Genomic DNA, 23,432 nt, shown 5'->3' with positions numbered 1-23,432 from the left:
AGTCTCATCTCAAATTATAATTCCCACACGTCCAGGGAGGGAACTGTAATCCCCATGTGTTGAGGCAGGGAAGTGATTGGATTATGGGGGCGTTTTCCCCTATGTTGTTCTCATGTTAGTGAATTCTCAGGATATCTGATGGTTTTATAAATCGTAGTTTTTCCAGCGCTCCCTCACATACTCTCTCTCACCTGCCACCATGTAAGATGTGCCTGCTTTGCCTTCCACCATGACTGTAAGTTTCCTGCAGCCTCCCCAGCCATGCAGAACTGTGCGTCAATTAAAACTCTTTCTTTTACAAATTACCCAATCTCAGGTATTTTTTTATAGCAGTGTGAGAACAGACTAGTACACTAGTTTATTCGCATTATTCTCCAGCAACTTATTAAAATAGTCAACTATTGAATTGTTTCTACCAGTTTATGGCTTCAGTGGCTTCTGCTCCACATAAACAGGTCTTACTTGTGTCTCTATGGATTAACCAGACTCCTGGATTTGGTGTGGCGATTTGCCCTGCAGCTATAGTTTTCTGATGAGCACTCATTTACAGGTCGTCCTAATTTTTCTTCTGAAGAACAGAGTGATGACTTCCAAGTTCCTTACATGCTGGAGCTGAAACCAAAGGTAATCTCTTTTTAACCATTAATCATTTACTTATGAACCTTTTCATAAACAAAGGACTAAAAGGTGAAAGTGCTGAGTCTCTATTTCTTAAGACAGCTGATGAATGTGAAAATTACATTTTTAAAAACATTGGTCTATATCATGAGGTTTGGATATATCATTGAATATGTGAAAATTAGAAGGCATAAATCCAATGAAAAATATCAGCATTTATTCTAAAGTGATATTGTTTTATTAAAACTGTATCTGGGACAGCTATTTAATTGGGCCACTGCAAAACTGTATTTTTATATCATTTGGTAAATAAATACTTTTTGTTTAGATCATAAGATGGTTCTTCTAAATTAATTTCACTGGAATTTTTATTCCAAATTAAACAGTAACGGTTAATTCACTGACTCCATCAACAAATAAAAAAAACTTCACAAAGTGTTAAATGATACCAGTTTTATATTTGTCCTTCAAAGCCTTGAAATGGAAATCTAGTGAATATCAATAATGGTTTGATCATTTACCTTTATCCAATTTATAACCTCAGAGTATAGCTCTAGAGGTTCAATCCATGAAAGGTAAAATATTATACGTTATTGTGATGCTTTTGCAAATTCAGTTAAACTTTCAACGTTGGAAATATATCCAATTTTGCAGTGTTAACAAGAATAAAAATTTTGATGGAGCACAGTATTATTTTAAAATGCTTTTACTAAATTAAAAAACTAATGGATTAGAAATATACTTGGAACTTATTATTGTGCAGACGTAATTTATAACTACATCAAAATAAGCTGTGACTAGCAACAAAATAAAATGTAAAACTTTGCATACTTTTTATTACATAGTGTGCCTAAACTATAATATTTTTGTGAACAGCTGATTTTTAAAACTAAATAGACTTCAGCATGGCATCCTGTGCTTTCTCTGTTTACTGATTATCATAAATTCAATTTTAGAAATGTTTACTCTCCAAAAAAATTAACCTTGATAAATCAAACTTCAGTGAGATACTGAAACTTCTTGTACATTTTTTATCTAAATTGTAGGTGTATTTGGTTCAAACTAAGTTTAAAATATTTAATAAAAATATTTTAACTAATGAATATCAAAATTGTAGCTGTTAAAACTTTTAGAAAATAACAAAGACAAAACTTAGAAATAAAAAATTTCAACATATCCCTACAAAATTAAAAGAGAACCCGACAAATAAAATTAGGAATGCTCAAATTTAAACTATTAAATCATGCAGTTCTAGAAATGCTTTCTTTTTTTTTTCTTAATTTAAGAGAAATGGAGTCTTGCTGTGTTGCCCAGACCGATCTTGATCTCTGTCCTCAAGTGATCCTCCTGCCTTAGCCTCTCAAAGTGTTGATATTACAGGCATGAGCCATCGTACCTGGCCTGTAAATGCTTTATGAAAAATTTCAAATTGAGGTTAGAATCTTTTGATAGAGCACATATATTCAGTTATATTTATATTCTCTACCAAAATGTAATAAATTAAGAAGGCCTGATTTGGCCTAAATCACAAAAAGTTGTCTTTATGATACATTTAATGTTATACCAAATTTAGGTATCTAATTTTTCCAGTATCTAATCTAGGCATAAATTTGATGTAACATTAAATGTGTCATAAAGACAACATTTTGGAGACTTTTATTGGTAAAAATATTTATCAAAGAAACGTACTCTAAATTGTGATAGTATACATAAACATCTACTTAAATATTTTAGATAAAATGTTTAAATATTTTTATTTGAAGCAAATTAGACTTTAGAAAATCCTCTATTTTATTTAGTTTGCTCTGAACGTTATCAGTCATGTCAGCTCCTAAATAATATTGTTTCAATTAAAAATGTTATGATTGGCCGGGCACAGTGGCTCACGCCTGTAATCCCAGCACTTTGGGAGGCTGAGGCGGGCGGATCACAAGGTCAGGAGATCGAGACCATCCTGGCTAACACGGTGAAACCCCGTCTCTACTAAAAAAAAAAATACAAAAAATTAGCCGGGCGAGGTGGCAGGCGCCTGTAGTCCCAGCTACAAGGGAGGTTGAGGCAGGAGAATGGCGTGAACCCCGGGGGGCAGAGCCTGCAGTGAGCCGAGATCGCGCCACTGCACTCCAGCCTGGGTGAAAGAGCGAGACTCCGTCTCAAAAAAAAATAAAATAAAATAAAATAAAAAAATAAAAATGTTATGATCTACCAAGATATGTTAATTTCAGATGTACCTTCCCCACCCAGACTCTGATAACCACCATTCTACTTTCTACTTCTTTGAGTTCAATATTTTTAGATTCCTCATATAACTGAGATCATACAGTATTTATCTTTCTGTGCCTAGCTTATTTCACTTAGCATAGTATCCTCCAGGCTCACACATGTAGTCACAAATGACAGAATGAAATTTGATTTTTAAATAGAATTATTTCATAGCTTAGCAATTTAATAAATCAATCAAGCAATAAATATTTCAAAAATATATACAAGTTTTATTGTTTTTGGTACCTTTCCAGTATCTAAAGTGTTCTGGATTGTACAATAATTTATGTACTTACCCAATGATTGAGGGTATACATAAGGAAGCCTAAGGAGCATCTGCAAAACATATTTAAATTCGTATTTAAACTTAGTTTGTCATATGAAATTATAATAAAGATAATATGATAATCTTTGGCAATTAAAATTAAATGTTTTATTGAGCTCAATATGCTTTTATTTGTAAGCATTCCAGCTTACCACATTAAAAAATCTGCTTTTTTCTTTCTGAATTTGCCCTTGTTAAAGTGAACTGTAATAGTGAATATATATCCAGCTCTTTATAATAAAAATAGAATAGAACACAAATTACTATGTTTAAAATAATTAATGCTTATTTTGCAATCTGAACTGTATTCTAGATGGAAAATATTCTCCTTGTGAGAATAACTTGGGATTCTGCTATTTGAAATAACTGTTGTTTATAAATAAACACAGTAATTAATTAGACTCCAAAGTTCCTTTCACCTAAAAGATTTACAACTTTGCACACTTGTCAAAAAGCAATATTTTCCACACTAAGAAGATTAGCATCAGTACAATGTTGGTGATTCCCTACTAAAGCATAAAGAACTTAAAGGCCATCACTGCACTCATACACCAAAAGGGGAAGAAGAGACGCAGTTAGAGGTAATTTTTTCCTGCTGCACCCTGTTTACTTGTGAAGCCAAATATTCAAACATTCAATGTTTTGGGTGCCTCTAAAATATTAAAGTAGAAGACTTATTGGCAGAGAGGCCAAAGGCACTGGGGATGTGAAACTGAAGTGTTCTGTCCATTGAAATGCAATGAATAGTGTGCAGCTTGCTGATGGTGATGGATGATGATAGTTGATCACTCGGCACTAGCCACTTGGCTGAAAAACAAATTGGGAATGCAAGGCAGACACAGAGCTGGGCAGGCCATCAAAATAAATAAGTAAAAAGAAAGGACATTAAAAGACAATGGACTGTTAGGATGAACGCTTGTAATAAGTGATGTCAGTAATAAATTAAGGTTGCTTATGCCATGGATAGAATTCCAGAAAGGAAAACAGATTGAAAAACTCAGCAGTAACAATGACTAGAAACCGGTTTTCAAAGTGCTAAAGGTTAAAATGAAACTTTCTATAAGAAATGCATAGTCAAGACTTAGGTGATACCAGAAGACATAGATTGATACCTGTTTTCAGTAATTCTTCAGATGCCTGTAGAAGTTGATTGCCACAAGAAATATATATATTGGAGAGAATTAGGGTAAAATGTAGTCAAAGTTCAATAGTTAGAGTTGAATTTCACATGTCTTCTGTGGAGAAATTTACCTTTTATTTTTATTTTTAATTTTTGCTCCACTGATTTATTTATTTATGAAGACTGATTTGCATAAATATATGGCAATTGGAAATGAAAAAGGTTTTTTTAATTCCACAAAAATTTATCTAAACACGTCAATAACACTATTTTTATTAAATCTGCTGGCTAGAGATGTTACAGAAAGTGAAGTCATTGTGTTTGAAAAGTTAAAAACAATTTGTGACTTAACTACAATCCATTACTAAAAGAATGAAAGAAAAAACAAGAGCTAATACAAGACTATATAGTATACCATCAGTTAATTGATCTGCACAAGGATTTTTCAAATTGTGAGAAAGATTAAAGGGTATAAATAATAGGTTTTAAAATTTTTATTTTAAAACTATAGGTATGAAAGAGTGCATGCACATTGTTATGAACTCAGCTGTGTCCCCCAAAGCTCAGATGTTTAAGCCCTAATCCCTAATGAGACTGTATTACAAAAGTTAACATATTAGAAAAAATAAGTTATTACTAAAAGAGAAATATTTCAAAGAACACAATGAAACAACTTGGCACTAGGACAACTTCCAGATATCCTTTAGAAGAACATAGAATTTTCTTTTCTTTTCTATTTTTTTTTTTTTTTTGAGATGGAATTTCACTCTTGTTGCCCAGGCTAGAGTGCAGTGATGCGATCTCGGCTCACGGCAACCTCCGCCACCAGGTTCAAGTGATTCTCCTCCCTCGGCCTCCCGAGTAGCTGGGATTACAGGCATGCACCGCCATGCCTGGCTAGTTTTGCATTTTTAGTAGAGACAGGGTTTCTCCATGTTGGTCAGCCTGGTCTCAAACTCCTGACCTCAGGTGATCCACCTGCCTTGGCCTCCCAAAGTGCTGGGATTACAGGAATGAGCCACTGCTCCTGGCCAGCATTTTCTTAAACACAGATTATCATGTAATAAAAATGCTTTATAACTATGTGTCTTAGTTTGCTAAAGCTACCATAACAACAACATACCACAAGCCAGATGGCCTAAAAAATATGTTTATTTTCTCACAGTCCTGGACACTAGACATTTAAAATCAAAGTGTCATTAGGTTTGTTCTCCCCTGAGGTCTCTCTCTTTGGCTTGGAGATGGCTTCTTACTGTTGCCTTTACTCATCCTTTTCTCTGGGTGCACATTCACGGTTCCTTTCCTTTTCTTCTAAGGACACCAGTCACGCTGCATTAGGGTCTCCCCGCTATGACTTCACTTAACCTTAACTAACTCTTTAAATGTTCTATCTCTAAATACAGTCATATTCAGAAGTTTACCTTTAATGAGGTATATATTGTTGTCACTAAACTGTTACACTTATCACTCACTCTGGCCTCAATACTTCACATATATTGTCTAAGATACCTCAGAAGGTATTTGGTTTCATTCGTTCATAATGTCAGTCAGTAAGTCAGGAGATGAAGTCAACTACAGTACCCAGTAAACTCTGCCTTATGTGTACCCATGTGCTGAGCTTTGTTTCAGAGGCTAATGGATAAGCAAAATTCTTGTCTTTAGAAAGCTTTCTGCCTAGTATAGTAATTTAGAAAAGTTTTTGCTTTAATTTCATTAATTGACTTTAAAGTCCTCGAAAAAAATAAAATCATTACATATCCTCAATCATTTTTGTCTAACTCTTCCTAAATAGGGTGAGTTTTATGTCTAAACTTCCCTCCTAGACAAATGAGTGCCTGGAGGCAAATGATCATATATGAGGATGGGGGATTGAAGACCCTGGGTCTCGCAATGAGGCAAGATTTCAGAAGTCCTCAGTTTGTATATCATCAAAGCCCAAAGACACAGTCAGACAAATTAAGAGTCAAGTAAACAATTCAAGTGAAGTTGCATCTAAGGAGAAAAAAAATGAAAACCAAACAGCAGAGAAAAAAATGAAGATAAAAGAACAGAACAAATTGGATTCAGAGGACAGAGAAGAAGGTAGAGCCTAGAAAACAAGCAAACAACAAAACAAAAAGCAAAAAAAAACAAAAACAAAAAACTTTCAGGGAGCTAGAATGTGGCATTGAGGCTTATTACTGCCTGCAAACTCACCAGTAGACATGGAGAGACCCTGGAAGGCATGAAGTAGGCTCAGATAGCATTCCTATGATAGTTAAGTCCTTGAGACAAGATGTAAATGTTTATTCATAACGTTCTTAAATAAAGAAGCAAAGGCTGAATACATTTAAAAAATCATCTTAACATTGAGAATATATTTCCAGTAAAACTGAAGTAAAATATAATAAATGTATTGTTTTCTGCATGTAGTTTTTGCGTTATAATCTTTATGTGGTGCTTTTGTTTTAGTTTTTCAGATGACCCAAAATCCCACATGATATTGAGAGTAGCATTTAGTTTTTATCCAATGTATTTTTTTCCTCAGACTTACTCATCCTCTCATGTATGTGTTCATCTGGGCCGATATAGAAACAATCCCATTTGTATATTACAAGCCTCCACTCTCTGAATGGTTGCAGCCTGGAATTTGTGTCCACTGAAGGATCCAGTGTCAACTCAGGCAAGCCCTGGTAGTGTATGTACATTACGCTTTAGGCTTTGTTTTTTTCCCACTCTGTTTGCTATGTTTTTTGTCTAATTCAAACTATAATTCCCTGTTGAAAGTGAAACCGTAACCTCAAACTTAGCCTGCTTTACTGGGGTCACAGAGATTATTCTGAGGTATAGGGAGAGAGAGAAACTTTATTTTCCACCAAAAAAACTTCATAAACCTTGGCTCTCACAGAATCTTTTCAGTATTTAAAATACAGGACATCTTGGCTTAAAAATTCTTTAATTTCACCTTCCTACCAGATGCCTACACTTTTTCTATTTTTTCCAGCTTCCCGGTAAAAAAGGAATAATATTTCATAATCTGAAAGATAGTAACTCTGCATTTCACTTTGAATATTGCTCAGTAGCTGAATATATGCTGCTGTTCTGCCCAATAATGTTTCTGAGCCCATTTGCTATTAAGATTAATTTGATTAAGTTCAAGTTGCTATTTCCCCTTGAAAACTTAGAGTGCACTGATGATTGTAACTCTGAGAGGGGACACTCTACAGCTTACTCAAAGTTGACACCCTCCCCCGATCCTTTTTTCTTTGGCTTCTTCATCCCCATTGGCCCACTAAAGTTTCCAGTGGGTCTCAAATTGACCTTCTCTGATTCTGCCAACACAGAAGAAGGCGAAGGCCTTAAAAACGTGATAAATAATCTAAATCAAGTGATTTTTATTAGCTATCTTTTAGTTTCATGTAATGCATTCATAATTATGTCCATGCTTTTACCTTTTGAACTGTGTTAATTAACACCATTATTTCTGAATTGAGGATCCTCCAAACCAAATTAATGCTTCTGTCAGACACAAGTTAAGTACTTTGCTCTTTTGAAAATTATTTTTATTATAAAGGATTTTATAAATAAAATATTTTATAGAGATGCCAAAGACAAGAAGAATCAGAGCAACAAAAACGAGAGAACAGAGAGCATCTTCCACCAAGGCGTTTGTTCTTGACCTAGGAATCATGTAATAAGTGTGTCCATCACAAAAGACTGCTCTACAGGATCTTTTTTAGTGCACCACTGAACCTGTGTATCTCAGGACTAATTCTTTAAAATTCAGAAAAGCTTGTAATAAGATGCAGTGTGTGTGTGTGCCTGGAGGGAAATGATCCTATAAGAGGTGTGTGTGTGTGTGTGTGCATGCACACGAGGGTGCATGTGCTTACATCTGTTAACTAATTTATTAACTCTCTAGTACAGCCTTTGCTCCTTTGTATTTTAGATTGCTACTGAAGAAGCAATATTTACAAATCACAGAGGACTTTCTCATTTTTTGCCAATAATTATGCATCCTGATTCATTCACACTGAAGACCATCTAGAAAGGCATGGACTCTAGCTCTATTCATATGACCATTTAGCTGAAAGTTTTTGGCTAAATTCACCAGATTTAACAAAGGGATACTGGGATTTTATTCCAATTACAGATCCCTCTGTTTTATGGCTCTATTTCTCTCAGTTATATCATTTCAAACTTAAGCTGAATATTCTAAATGTAGGTATGTTTTGAGCTTGGAAAAAGAAAAAAAAGTTCATGGAAATGAAAAAAATTAAGTGAATGGTATATATATATATAAAATATATATATATACTGTATACAATATGCTTGCCGGTTTGTAATAAACCACACCTGATCCTCAAAATAACCCTACTAATAATGTATTATTTAGCCCACAGAGAAGAAAATACAGACACTGAAATGTTAAGTAATGTCCCTGTAATTATACATGTGGGCAAGGGGCAAGACTTGAATCTGATACAGGCTTTTCCAAAGATAGCCTTTCCCCTACACACTTATTCCTGAAAATGTCATGCTCGCTTATGCCCTTCTTATGCACTTTATTATCTCTCATTCACTACACATGATTAACTCAATAAGTTCTTTAAATACGACCCAAAATATGATTTTCAACAGACTTTACCACTTCCACCATATTTTATGCCTCCCATGTCACCAATCAAACTGTCTTCTTTCCTCTTCCAGACTCCTCTAGGGTTCATCATGTGCATAGTACTTGCACAATCATATAATGTCCTACATTGTTACAACTTTTTAGGTGGGTTTTTTTCCTCTTCAATGTGATTGTAAATTCCTTGAGTTTAAAGCTGTGTATCAATCAATCGACAGATAATCACTGCGACCTTTCTGTGATTGAGACATTGTGTAAGGTGAAATGGTGGATAAAACAATTTGAGCAGTAAATACCTGAAAGTCTCAAAAGACAGTACGTGTCTCGGTATACTATTGCCACAATAATTCTAAATAACGCACAGCCACAATACTCATGCCTGTAACAGTAAGTTTTATTCTTACATTCACTGGCGTGTCAATTAACTGTCCTTCAGCTTCAAGCTGTGATTTGGCTCAGATTGGCTCCAGCTATGGTTGGGTCAATACTTCTGCCTTATTTTGCACCCCTGATTGAAGGAACTCTATGTAAAGACATCTTTTCCTCAGGAACTTAATTGCTATGTTTGACATCCTCAGCAGATTCTTTATTAATGTCTTCTTTCTCTTAAATTATAAAATAATTTTAAAAAATAATCATGAGATAATTATTAATCTGTAATGTCATTATTCCTTTTATCTGCCTTTGGTTTTAAACAATATTTTTAAAAGAATAATGTACCTAAAATGTAAAGATATTATTCAAATTCTATAAAATATTTCATAGTAGATCTAAAATTTGCATTTTCAAAGCAAAAATTTACTCCTCCCAAATTTGCATTTTAATTGTTAAAAATTTTCTTCCCAAATACAAGCTCTGAGACATCATTTAAAATGACAGAAGTAAAGTTACTCAAGTTCTATTTCCGCATGTTTATAATCAATCACTGTGAAGCTATGATTATTTATTTTAAATCTATTCATTCGAAGCAGGAATACGCAGTGCCACAAAAGGTTAGAGACTCAAACTACTTCTGAAGTGATTCTAAAAATTATGAATTTACTTTAGGAATAAATGCATATAGCTTAGTCTGCTGTGCTGATGGCTGACTGTAACTGCAGTAATTAGTTGGCCTTAAGCCAAAAAAGACTTGAGAGTATACTCCATATTTGGTAAACTCTTTTCTGCTTCATGGGTATATATACTAGATTCTTGGAGTTCAAGAAGCCAAGTTACACCATCTAGTCTCTATTCAAATATCTGTTCACATCATGTCTGTTAACATCCAGTTATCAAAACAGGTCACGTAGCCAAGCCTAAAGTCAAAGGGTGGGAAAATACACTTTTCCCATGATGAAGAGACGGCACAGGTATGAGGAGTGAAGAATTGAGATCAATATTCAATCTACTCCAGTAAATAATAAAAGTAAATAAAATATTTTATGAGTGAAGAATATTTAAAATTTAGAGGAAAAAAGAAATTGTGGTTATAGAAATATTTCTTAGTCCAGGTCAATATTCATAGTGTTGTATAAATGATACGTTTGAACAATTTTTAAGCATTCATTCATTAGAGTAGCTTTGATATGCTGTATATAATGTGTACGAAATAATATGTAATGTATATAAAATAAATTATTTTTTTTCTGTGGATGTCTTTTACTCAGCCACATCCCCTGGAATAGAAATTGGTATATAAAGGTATAAAAGAGTAAGTATCCATAATTATATTTATATAAATATAAATAATATATGTTATTTAAATGTAATAAATAATATATATTATGTAAATATCTTAAATATGTTATTGAATATTCATAAAATATAAATATATAAAATATATAAATAAAATAATTTATATAAAAGTATAAAAGAATAATTATCCAAGAAACTATTGACTATCTAAAGTACATAGGTAGACCTTGGTACATAAAGGTATAAAGACCTTGGTATATAAAGGTATAAAAGAATAATTATCCATAATAATTGTTTATATAAATATAAATAATGTATAAATATTATATATTACTTAAATGTAGTAAACAATATATTATTCAATATTTATTACTTATAAAATAAAAAATAATATGTAAAAATATATAAATAAAATAATTTATATAGTTATAAAAGAATAATTATCCAAGAAGCTATTGACTATCTAAATCACATATATCAGTACCAATTAATTTTATTAATAAAATCATTAAAACCTTTTGATAAGGCTCCCTTCTCTATTTTATAATAACTAACTTCTATGTATGTTTTGAATAACAATGATAGAATTGGATACAAAATGCAGGTTTTAGCTATCTTCAACAAATAGAAAACAAAACACAAATAAGTATTTTATTTGGAATAAAATGTCAGGTCTTCTTTTGTTGTTGAAGTCTTTTAAAGTATTATGTATAGGTCATACACAAAAATTTTATTGTTAAGTGATATGTTTGTGACCTTTATGAAAATTCATGTAGTTGTAACTCTGAATTATTTACTGCAATAGTTGTTATAGCATAAGCAATTGAAATATACAAACAGTCTTTAATTTGAATATTTTCTTTATCACGGTTCTAGACGTTTCTATTTTTTTTCAATTTCCCCTGACCTACTCACCCCACAAAGGCTGTATCAGAAGAGCCAGCTACTTGTGTCTGGGCTTTTATATCAAGTTTTAGGAAAGTTCAGACAGTTTCCAACTAATTAAAATTTACATCTTAAGTTCTCTCTTCATCTATGGTATTTTTTAAAGAGAAGTGATATTTGTTTTTGTTCTGCTTTTTTATCTTCAGGTTAGCCTCTACAAATGTCTGCAGTCTTTAGATAACGTTGGCTTCTCTTTCTTTTGTTCATTTTATGACACTTCTTTGTCTCTCTCTCTCACTTTGGCTATAGTTGCTGAATATCTTTCCACCTATGACGTTTTAGATGGGGAAAGAGTTTGGTCATCAGTGTCTGCAAAAGAGATTCCCAGTGCACCAGTTACTACCTCAGCCCACTACATCTTGGGCTGCAGTTTCTACTACTTGCATGAATTCTGTGAGACAAGACACTCACACACACACAAGTTAAATGAGGGGGATTTATGACTTACATACAAACATCAAAGGACAACAGAAGTCTAGGATTCATGATGAGCCGGTCCAATGCTCAGGAAAGCTGCCTGGGGCAGATGGGGTCTCATTTGCTCGTACCCCACTTATGCCACAGGTAAGGGAGCCAGGAAAGCAGCTTGCTCTTGGTTTTGCACCCCAGTGTGGCAAGACTCTCTGGTCTAAAGCATTGAAGGACATCCTTTCCTAGGAGAGACTGAAACAGAGCCTAGGATGTCCTCTTCCGTCCTTCCTTATCTCAGGATATTGCCTTACCAGCACATACTCTGCCCTTGAGAACTACAAGTGAGGAAAGAGGGAGAACTAGGTAGGTCCAAGGCCATCCCAAGAACTGTTTTCCAGTATCCATTCTGAGTCAAATGTGAAGAATATCACATCCTTTACAGAAGTCATAAAGTCTAAGAAATAGCCAGCTCAGCCCCCAGATGGTTGAGTAAAATCTGAATTCTTGCATCACTTACATAGATGTCACGTCACTAACTTCGACTCCTATACCAGTAGCCCTCATTGCACTTAGCTTCGTTAATTTTTTACTTTCACAATTTCTTTCACGATGATTTTTCAAATATTAAAAAAGTTCTTCAGAATGACAGTAGGATTTTCAAAGAAAAGATATGACATGTGCATTATAAGATTTCCATGTAATCCTAATTATACAAAAATAGTGTGGTGCTACTAAAGTATGTCATTTAATATCCCATTATAATACTGTAAATGTAGTAGATACTTTTGCAAGTAAAGATAAATTCTATGTGTGCATCACACAATGACCACTTCAGATCAGTGGTTATATGGTCCTCCACAGGCCCACTTCTAAGTTATTTGTCTCTACTGGAATGGTAAAGGAAAAAAAATGAACAGTTTGTTCTTCAGAATATGGGCCGTACCATAGGAGTGTCCTGTGCACTCTGGGACCTATAATTGCAATGGGAAAAATTGGATTAGTTAGATTCATTGTAACACTGTGAATTAAGTTAATTACTGTGTTCAATATAGGCTCCACAATGCTAATAAGACAAGTGAAATAACCATTTATTCATTCAACACATGTTTGCTGACCAGTGACAATTTTGGAATCAAAGAAAAGATCAGAGGAAAATAGTATTTTTAGTAGAGTATATCCTTGTTAAACTGAATAATGAGAATTTCATCAAAATCTAAGTTTAAAATGATATTTAATAATTTTTTGCATAAAATATTTAGGTAATAATGACTTTTGAAATTTGTTCTAAAAAGAGTGAAAATGAAAAAAGAAGATTCCAGACATTTGACTTCTAACTAAACTTTTCACTTCTGCATCTACCTTATAATCTACGTTATTCAAATTTCTGTCTGCAACAACTTGCAAATTACTAGCCATCGTTCTTACTTGATGATAAGATCTGTGAGGGTAGATACTGTCTTATAAATAAGACAAAAGAGAAACTTAAAAAATTTCTGAGTTAATTAATGTATTAATGTTAATGATACCTTAGCAGGATGATAAAGTTTGTCTTAGCAAAAAGTGCTAAAATCCCAAATAGCAAAAATTCCCTTGTATAAACTAAGAGAAATACAGTACATGAATATATAAAGAAACAAGGTAAAATCAGCAAGAAAAATCATGACGACAGTAATACTTTCAATTAGGTTAACTTATGTGTCAGGCATTTTTCTGAGCATGTGACATGTTTTCAAATCAATCCTCACAACAGTCCCCTAAAGTAAATAATATCATTTCTGCATTTTTTAAGATGAAAAACCTGAAGAGTAAAGAGATTAAGAAAATTGCCCAAGGTTACCCAGCTAACTCATGGTCAATATGGGATTTGAACCCAGTTTGGTTCATGGGTATGATGGTTAATATTAGGCATCAACTTGACTGGATTGAGGGATGCCTAGATGGCTAATAAAGTATTGTTTCTGGCTGTGTCAGTGAGGGTGTTGTGAGAGGAGAATGACATTTGAGTCAATAAATCTAACTAAACTAATTTTTCCCTTCTCTTTAGATTTTATGATATTGTCTTCACATTTCATTGAGCTTAATTTCTAAGCTGGTGGGTGCTGCTTTTCAAGAAGGAGATAGTATTAGGTTGGTGCAAAAGTTATTGTGGTTTTTGCCATTACTGCAATTACATTGGCACCAGCCTAAAGTAGTAATATTTCCTTCTTGTAAAGACTCCTAATATATCAACTCCTGCTCTTTCGGGTCTTTTCTTGAGAAAATTGGTGGAATGCTCACCTTTTGCTGAAGAAGACACTGAAATGCAGCTGAAAAAAAAAAACAAAAACAGTAATTAACTTCAGGACAACAATTCACCCTAGGTGCCAAATTTCCCTTTTACATCAAATATAACTTACCAAACTTTTATAATAGTCTACACATAGGGTTATATTAACAGAGGTTAAGAGTGTCCACTCTCTGCGAGCTTCCTGTGGTAAGGGCTAAGTGGAATTTCACGATCACTGTATGCATAATACTCCGTCATACCATGCCCCTTCTTAGTTATGTAAATCACCACAAGATACAGGGGTCTCCCAAGTCATTTCTTATCCCACAGACTCTAATCCTCTGACACTCTTTATATCAGAAACAGTCATGTCACGAAACACATCCTTCCCATTTTTTGAAACTCTTCCAATTTGCCCTCTGGAATGCAGGGTTAGTCATCAGTAAATACCTGTGTATTCTCAGCCTCTTCTTTGACGTTCTTCTTTTAACTGCAGTCTGTTTTTTTTTTTTTTTTTTTTTCCTACTTCTTTGTGGGTCTTTCAATAGGTGTTTTTTTCCCCTCATTCTTCAGAACCCCTGGGTCTGGAGTTAGAATGCAATGCCCCCTTGCTTTCCACCGCTGTTTCTGGATTAATCTCCCTTCCCCAACTATAAAAACATTGGTTCTGAACGTTAGGTTGCTGCAGCCCTCTCTCAACTTTTGGGGCACTCTTCCTCATTCCATGAAGATTCCAGCATCAGAATCACTGTCAGTTACCCTAACACTACTCTTGACCCAGACTGTTGATCAGCTTTATTGATTTCAATATTCATATGAAAGATCTGTCCTCTCAATTCCCTGACTAGGTCCTCACCTGCAAAAATCTTGTCCTCTATTTTTCCTCAGCTTCTCACACACAAAAGGAAGCATTTGTTTATTTCACACATTTGAAGGTATGCTTTATAAAGCTTGAAATGTTTTAACCCCTTGTGCCTAGAGTTGACAAATGGCAGCCACTCAATTCTCATTTATTGAATGAATTAATAAATAAATGGTTATTAAAACTTCAGCAAATTCTGATTGAATGAGTCAATACTTTCAATGTCACCAGGATGCTAGTGAGTCTAAACCAGTTTTTCAGAATCCACAACCTACACATTTAAACTCAGTTGGGAGAAATCTCTGAATAAGTTTAGGGTGACACCACTTGTGTCATACTGAAGTGGAGGTGATGGAGTGGTGATCCAGTGATCACACTGCCTTCTCAGAAACAGTCAGGACAGAAAAAAGCAAATGGAATAAATACATAGCTAGATAATTGTACTGACACTCCACCATCGTGCTTTCTGGAGGCTTTCTTCTTTTCGTATCAAACCCACTTTTAATTTACTTTTGCCCTCGAGTATTTTCTTTGAAAATGGTAATACAAGCATGATCTAATGTCAATTGTCAACCTTCAATTAAAATAGTCACTCTTCAAATGTTTTGAAGCCTCATTGAGATGTGATCAACAAATAAGCATTGTATATGTTTAAATGTAAAATGTGATGTTTTGTATACATATAGTGAAATGATTCCCCCAATGAAACTGATCAATATATCCATCACATTAGGCAGTCACGCTTTTTTTTTGTGATGAGAACACTTAATATCTATTCTCTTGGCAAATTTCAAATACGCGATACAGTGTTATTAACTATAGTCACCATGCCGTACATTAGATTTCCAGAATGTTTAATCATATAACTTAAACTTTGTACTTTCAGTTTGTACAACACAAATCTCCCCATTTCTTCTGCTTCCCAGCTCCTGATAACCATCATTCTATACTGTTTCTATGCATTCAACTTTTTTTAGATTCCACATATAAGTAAGATCATGCAGTATTTGTCTTTCTGTGTCTGGCTTACTTCAAATAGCATAATGTTCTCTAGGCTCATCCATGATTTTACAAATGGCAGGATTTGTAAATCCTGTGTGTGTCTGTGTGTGTGTGTTTGCCTGTATGTGTGTATATGTCTCACATTTTCTTTATCCATGGACACTTGATACTATTTCTTGACTATGATGATCAATGCTGCAATGAACATGGGAGTGAAGATATCTTTTTAAGACACAAATTTAACTTGCATTAGATATATATGTATCCAGTAGTGGGATTGTCAGATCATATGGTAGTTCTATTTTTAGTTCTTGAGGAATTTCCAAAATATTTTTATGTCTATACCAATTTACAAGTCCACAAACAGTGTATAAATTAGATGTTTTCATTCACAGCCCCATATTTTTTTCCTAGTCTCTATGAATTTTCTGGTTTTCAGCCAAATCATTGAGTCTTTTATAGTGCCTATCACTGTAAATTTTTGTCCTGGAAATCTCACATCCAGTAGAAGGATTTATTCTAGCCCTAATTCACCTCAGGTGAAGATTCATTCCTGAAAGATTTCTGCCCTAATCTGAGGCTGCTTTGAGCATTGATGCCTACACAGCCTGGTGTCTAAGGCAGAGCAGTACCTCTGTATTGTGGCTACTCCCAACTCACATCTGTCCAGAGAGTTCAGTGTTTCAGCCCTGAGGGATTTGTGTTACTTCAATGACAGCAGGAATTTTTTTTTTATTATATGTTTTTCTTCAGCAGGGTTTTTCATTTTTCTATGTTGTTTCCTTTCTTCTTTAAGATTGGCTTGGGCAAATTAAAAAATAATAATTAGCTACTTTAGATGTTAGCCCATTTCCTGTTCCGTTGTGTGCTAGACTACCAGTTTCAGAGGGTCAGTATTCCTTTTCCTTTGTCTTTGCTTTTAGAACTAGACATTTTATCTTATAATATCTGCTTTTGGTTCCATCTTGTATGATTTCTTTATAGGGAGCCATACAAAGCCAATACTTTGCGGGTCTGCAGAGAAGTATTTATCATCCCAGCTCACCGCTTATGTTGGCCTATGTACAGTCATCCAGAATGTAACTTTTGATTGGTGTAATATCTATACCTGCTTGAACTTCATCTGTATATGTTTTCTTGACTAGCTTCACTTAATGGGCTTCACTTATTTGGATATTCTCTACTTAAGTAATTTCATAATATTGTATGACGTGTCCCTTTCCTTGTAGATAACTTGTAGCACCACCAACTTCACTATCATATTGAAACTCTTCTGCTATTCTGCTATTATTTGAATTAAACTATGCTGGTCTAGTCAATCTCTTTATGGTATTATCTTCAAACCTAACGATGCACTATTAAATATATTAGGTTGGTGCAAAAGTAATTGCGGTTTTCACCATTACTTTCCACAAAAACTGCAATTTCTTTTGCACCAACCTAATAGCTTTCCTAGTCTTTACGGGGTGGATCCAAATTATTTCTTATTGTTGATTGTCTACCTAGAATTTTAAGAGGTTTGCTTTCACTTTTTTTTTCTGGAATTTCTTTTTGTTTTGTTTCTGAGATCTGTTTATTTTTTATTTATTTTTTCCTTGTTAGATTTAATTTAGCTCATTCCCCCTAACCCAGAAATAAATAATATAGTTTTCATTACCTGGACCCATTTAAAAGAGCAGTTGACCAGGTTATATCCTAACTATTTTTTTTTAAATCTATCGTGAGGCCTCAAAGTTCTCAGCCTTGGGAAATACTTCTCATTCTCTAGCACCTACAACACATAGTCATTTGTTATGTTTTTTTTCTTTCCCCTTCTTCCTTAATATTATTTTTATTTGTGAACTGATCTTTGATTATTTACAAGAACCTAATTCCTAGAATAGAGTGTTAAAGGAATAATCCTAATTATTTTTTTTCTTAGCCTTTAGGTTCACAATAATTTTACTGAGTATTTATCCAATCTAAACTAACACAATAAATTGTCTTTCACATAATAAGGTCCTAATTCTCTTTATCAGTTTATACATAAAATCCATTACCCTTTTGGGATTAAACGTCATTTTGGGCCACTGAAATTGGTAACTTTTATTAAAAGTTATTAATTCAATATATACTGAAATAGAAATCTACTTCTTTAAATTCTAGGATTATTAAACACATGATTTACGTAGCCAAATATTCACTAATGGCAAACATTGGGTTTAATTAATCTGGTTTAGTGTTTTGTTGAGATTGCTAATTTTATTCACTCCTCTGTAGAAGAAAAAATGGTGAAAATTGCAGAATATTTTTTATTAAAATCAATGTTATCTATAAAGTTCACAGCACATAAATACCACCTACTTTTGTATAAATAGTATGCTTTGAAAAAAAATCTGTAAAGGGTATTACTCTCTAAATATTTTTTTTTCTCTTTGCAGTAAGACAATTGAATGTCTGAGAGCTGAAATTTCACTTTTAGTAAGAAACAGGGCTTAATTTGAACTCAGCCCTATCTGATCACATGACCCATGCTCTGTGAGGTAATTTTGGATACACTGGAGAAAATAATAATAGAATCAGTGTCCTAAAGTCAAGCTCATTGAAGATAAAAGCAATATTTCATTATTAATTATTACTTTCCTTTAGGAAATTTGCCTACATTTTACCTTATATCTGTATCTGTATCTATATCTGTATCTTAAACTTTCAAGAAATGGAGCTATATATTACCCACCATTTTGAGATCCCTGAAGAACTATACTCTTCTTCCAGGGGCACATCATCTAGAAATCTGTTTCAACTTCAATATGTATTAAAGTCATTACATATATTTTTAAAATTTTAAAATTTCAGCACACCTTCTTTGTAAATTCCTATTCTAGAATTGGCTATTTTCATACTTAACATTTTTTTCTTTATGCCAATACATTTTATTTTATTATATTCTTTCATGTAATATTGTTTGTATTCTTTATTATAAGATGTCTTAATTTCATAAAAAAACTAAATTAAATATTTAGACTGTATCCACCCCAATATCTTTAAGCAAAAAATTAACTTAATTTTTATATTTTTACAGACAGAAGAAGGATATTGTACCAGAAGAGTGAGTGACACCTAACCTTACTTAGAGTGAATGGTTTCTCCAAAAAAGAGAACCAGTAAAAGGGAGAAAGGATTTGTAGAAGATGAAGACAATTGTGGCCTACTTAAGAATGTTTATATGTTTTTTAACTTTTAAAACAAACACTCAGATCATTAACTTTGCCATTTCTAAATACTGAAGAATAATCATCAAATAGTAGTTGGATCTCCAGGTAAAAGTGATGTCATTATGGACGTGGTTTTTCAGAGGCCATTAATTTTTGTTTCAGTGAAAAATCGCATTTATACAGTAAATCACTTTTCCCATTTAAGTTCCGTTCACTATAATATAAATATTGTGTAAGACCTGTTATGAGAGTGCTTAATAAACATTAAAAATTGGTTTCGCTTTGATATTCTGAGACTGCATAAGATAAACTCTTTATTAATTTCTTAACCAGCTTTCACTGGACCAGTGGCCTTAGGACAGGCTTGCGGGAAACTTGGTCACATCACTCTAGGAGCACACAGCAGCTGAGACACAGTTTCACTATAAAGATGAGGGCAGAATATCATTATGGAAGCTGGCAATAACATAACTGAGGACACAAATTGTCTGGTTTGCGTTCTTAGGAGCGCTGCTATGTGCTAAACACCAGGCTCTCAAATGTTTTATTTTTAAGCAGATGCTCGCCTGAAACAAGTTTGTGCCAAGTTTTGCATAATGTCTTATGTTCTTTATTAGTACAATATGAAATATTTAATAGGAGGTTATTACTGTGGCCGATATGAAAGATTAAATGGGTGTGTCTGTATTTTTTTTTTTAAAAAGCAAGCATGATATTCAGAAAGAATTAAAAGAGCAGTATCAGACATCCAGATATGGATTCAGATCCAAATATTGTATTATTGTATATCAAGAGGTTCTTTCCTGTCACTCTTAAGTAGAATAAAACTATAAGAAACTCAATGAGCTTTTATGATGAAAATTATTTTTATTCTTTTTTAAAGTAGAAAAATACATCAAGCTATGCTGAACTAGAAATCTACATTATGATAACTTTTAACAAAGGTTATTAATTTCAATGACCCAAACTGTGGTTTAACACCAAAAGTGTGGTTGATTTTATCTATAAAGTGGTAAAGAGAACTAGGATCTTATTACATGTAGGACAAATTATTTTGTTAGCTTAGATTGCATAAAACTTACCAAAAGGTAAACCATGCTGAAAATAGGAAAAACATATTAATCGTTACAACTTCATAATAAAATAATAAATTTTGCAATCTTAGAATTTAAAACACCATATTTAATTGTTAAAGTACAAAGGTATGGAATTCAATGCGATAAAAGTAAATAATTTGAAATTTTGCTGAAACTATAGGTCTGTAAAAATCACATTAAAATATGTTAAACATTTCAACAGAGAAGAACAGATTATAAACCTCAGCCTCATTTTTTTTTTCCTTTGGCAAACTGTATTAGTCCTTTCTTACACTGCTATAAAGAAAACCTGAGACTGGATAAATTTTAAAGAAAACAGTTTTAATTGGCTCACAATTCTGCAGGCTGTACAGCAAGCATGGCAGCATATGCTCAGCTGTGGGGAGACCTCAGGAAACTTAGAATCAAATCATGGCAGAAAGTGAAGAGGGAAGCTGGCAGTTCACATGGCCAGAGCAAGAGTAAGAGAGAAAGTTTGGGGAGGTGCTGCATACTTCTAAACAACCAGATCTCATGAGAACTCATTCACTGTCACAACCCAGTACCAAGGGGAAAATCTGTCCCATGATCCAATCACCTCCCACCAGGCCCCACTTGCAATATGGGGGATTACATTTCAACATGAGATTTGGGTGGGGACACAGACCCAAGCCATATCAGCATACCATATCTGTGCAGGGCAATGACAAACTGTATCAGAAAGCAATTGCTCATTTGGACAATGCTTCCTTTTTCAAGACCCTTGGAGTTCTTTGTTTTTCATGGCAGGTTAGAGAGAAACAATCTCTTACACCATCTAGGCAAACTGTCTAATTCTTTGAGACTGTTTCTGGTCTCATTGTGAAGGTAGGTTATCCTTTCCTCCTACACTCTAGTTTAATATATAAGCCAAGATGCGGGAAATATCCTGAATTACATTAACTGATTTTTTTTTTTAGTTAACTTTGTTTTACCCAATCACACTCCTGTCTCTGCCCTTTTCTTTATGTAGCACCTCAAGCCACAATTACTGCCACCAAAACTCAGTCAAATCTTGGTCACTGCATCTTGTTAGTTCAGGTACTTTTCTTTCAGGCCCAACTTCAATCTATCCACCCAACCTTGCCATGGCAAAAGGATTATCTGGCTTTAAATTATTTTAAAACTTTTCAGTGGCTCTCATTCCCTCCTGTGAGAATTGAATAAAACTTTTGTGTGTGCCACCAGGTTTTTTTGTGTAAATAATCATCATCCAGAACATACATGTTGGAGAAGGGGAGAAGCAAATCCTTGTTGACTAATAAATCTTTCATTTTAACTCAATGAAAATAAAAAAGCTAGAGAGGTGATTGAAAATGGACAGAATATGTATTGGATAGGTCAAGCAGTGGCTTAAAGGCTTAAAGAGAGTTAAATGAAAATAAAATAAAGCTATGTCATTATATGAAGAAATTAGAGAGCTAAGCTTAGAGAATAGGTGAATGGCACATTTTTAAGGGGGTGATCATGAAATTTTTGAAGAAACGTGCTATGAATTGCACAATGAGGAAAATGGTGTAAATGATTTGTAATTGGGACTCCTCAAAAGAGGAAGTGGTTGCCTCCTAGATAGAGATGATAGATAGATAGATAGACAGACAGACAGACAGACAGATAATAGAATTGAATTTATTCAAGCAAAACTTACATGATAACATGTTGCAAAAGGAACAACTGCCTTGGGTGGGATGTTAGACCAGGTAGTCTCTAATTCTGCACTTCCTTCAGCTTCTGATTCAGAAGTGCCTATTCTGTAAATTCCTTTGAGGCAAGGTCACATCTGTTTTATGTTCAAAACTATTTCTGGCCCTCTGTAGAGAAGTAGATTGTAAACTATTACTTTTTGTTTGCCCACAGTGACTACTACAGTGTTCTGAATATATTAGAGACTCAATAAATATTTTATGGACTAATTGGCACATGAAATTTTGGAACAAATGCTGTTTAAAAATGTAGCCAATAGGAATTCATAGCCCACTCTAAATTGTTTCAGCAGATGTTTGGTCTTAAAGTGATGTTATCTGTCTAATCTGGCACCTTGGCACAGAAAGGTGTTTTCTACTCCAGGTGGCAATACCTTGAAATAATCACAAGTGACTGTTTCCCAGCAACAACAGAAAGAACCTCCTGCTGCACAGTCATTTCCTGACTTTAAACAACAAAATTATAAAAAAAAATTAATGGAGATTATTCTACTTGTTGAGTTTATTATTTCTACTCCTTGGCCTTCCTGATAATATATTATCAATTAAGGAGCTATGGAAGGAAATTTATTTCAATAAAAACATTGTCAAACAAATATAGGCTACACAAGTATATAAGAATATATTAGAAAAATTTTGATTAATAGCAGAATCTCATCTCAAAATAGATTAAAGAAAAAGATTACACAATATTAGATTCAAGTAATCTAATATATGGCTTAATATGCACCTGTTTATATATCATAATATTTTGCTGTTTTATTATTGGCAAATTATTTGATTTTCTTTATAAATCTACCTCATAATAATTCATTCTATAAAAGTTTAGTCTATAGTTGACTATATGCATTTAAAAATCTAGTAGATTCCAATTCTAGGAATTATTTGCTTCATAGAGCCAGGTTATAGAATTCTGATTTTGCCAGTCAGTGAAACTGATTAGTTTATGGTCATTCAATACAGAGGCATTGCTAAAAATAACAGAAAAGGATTCTCTTAACCATATAGCTAAATGGCAGAATAAAAGGCAAATATACCTACTCAGTAGAGTGCAGTACTTAAGAGCACATGCTCTAGAGCCAGACTAACTATATTTGCATCTCAAGTGCTATCACTGACATCTGTATAAATCTTGGGCAAATTATTTTAAAATTCTGTACGTTCATTGTGCAAAGGATAATGGTGGCATTGATGATAGCACCTACATTCTATGGTTTCTATTAATGACTTAATATGTATAAATTGCTTAGAATTGGTCTCAGCAAGAAATGTTTAGGGTTATCCTTTATAATCCAATTTATACACAAAATTTACTTTTAC

At 33.6% G+C, this 23,432-nt stretch overlaps 1 protein-coding gene across 1 annotated transcript in view; it reads left to right on the top strand.

Moving 5' to 3' along the window:
- LOC131382916 (uncharacterized) overlaps nt 1–19,580 on the top strand; it is a 38,325-nt gene extending 18,745 nt beyond the window's left edge. The window contains exons 3-4 of the mRNA XM_058435723.1: nt 551–624; nt 19,162–19,580. Coding sequence (XP_058291706.1) covers nt 551–624; nt 19,162–19,203 — 116 coding nt within the window. The 3' untranslated portion in view covers nt 19,204–19,580. The remainder of the gene's footprint in view (nt 1–550; nt 625–19,161) is intronic.
- The last annotated feature ends 3,852 nt before the right edge of the window (nt 19,581–23,432 follow it).

The sequence above is a fragment of the Hylobates moloch genome, unplaced genomic scaffold (assembly GCF_009828535.3).
Source record: "Hylobates moloch isolate HMO894 unplaced genomic scaffold, HMol_V3 SCAFFOLD_2, whole genome shotgun sequence".
NCBI classification, from domain to species: domain Eukaryota; kingdom Metazoa; phylum Chordata; class Mammalia; order Primates; family Hylobatidae; genus Hylobates; species Hylobates moloch.
The sequence above is the reverse complement of the archived record's forward strand: the minus strand, read 5'-3'. Positions and strand labels throughout refer to the sequence as shown.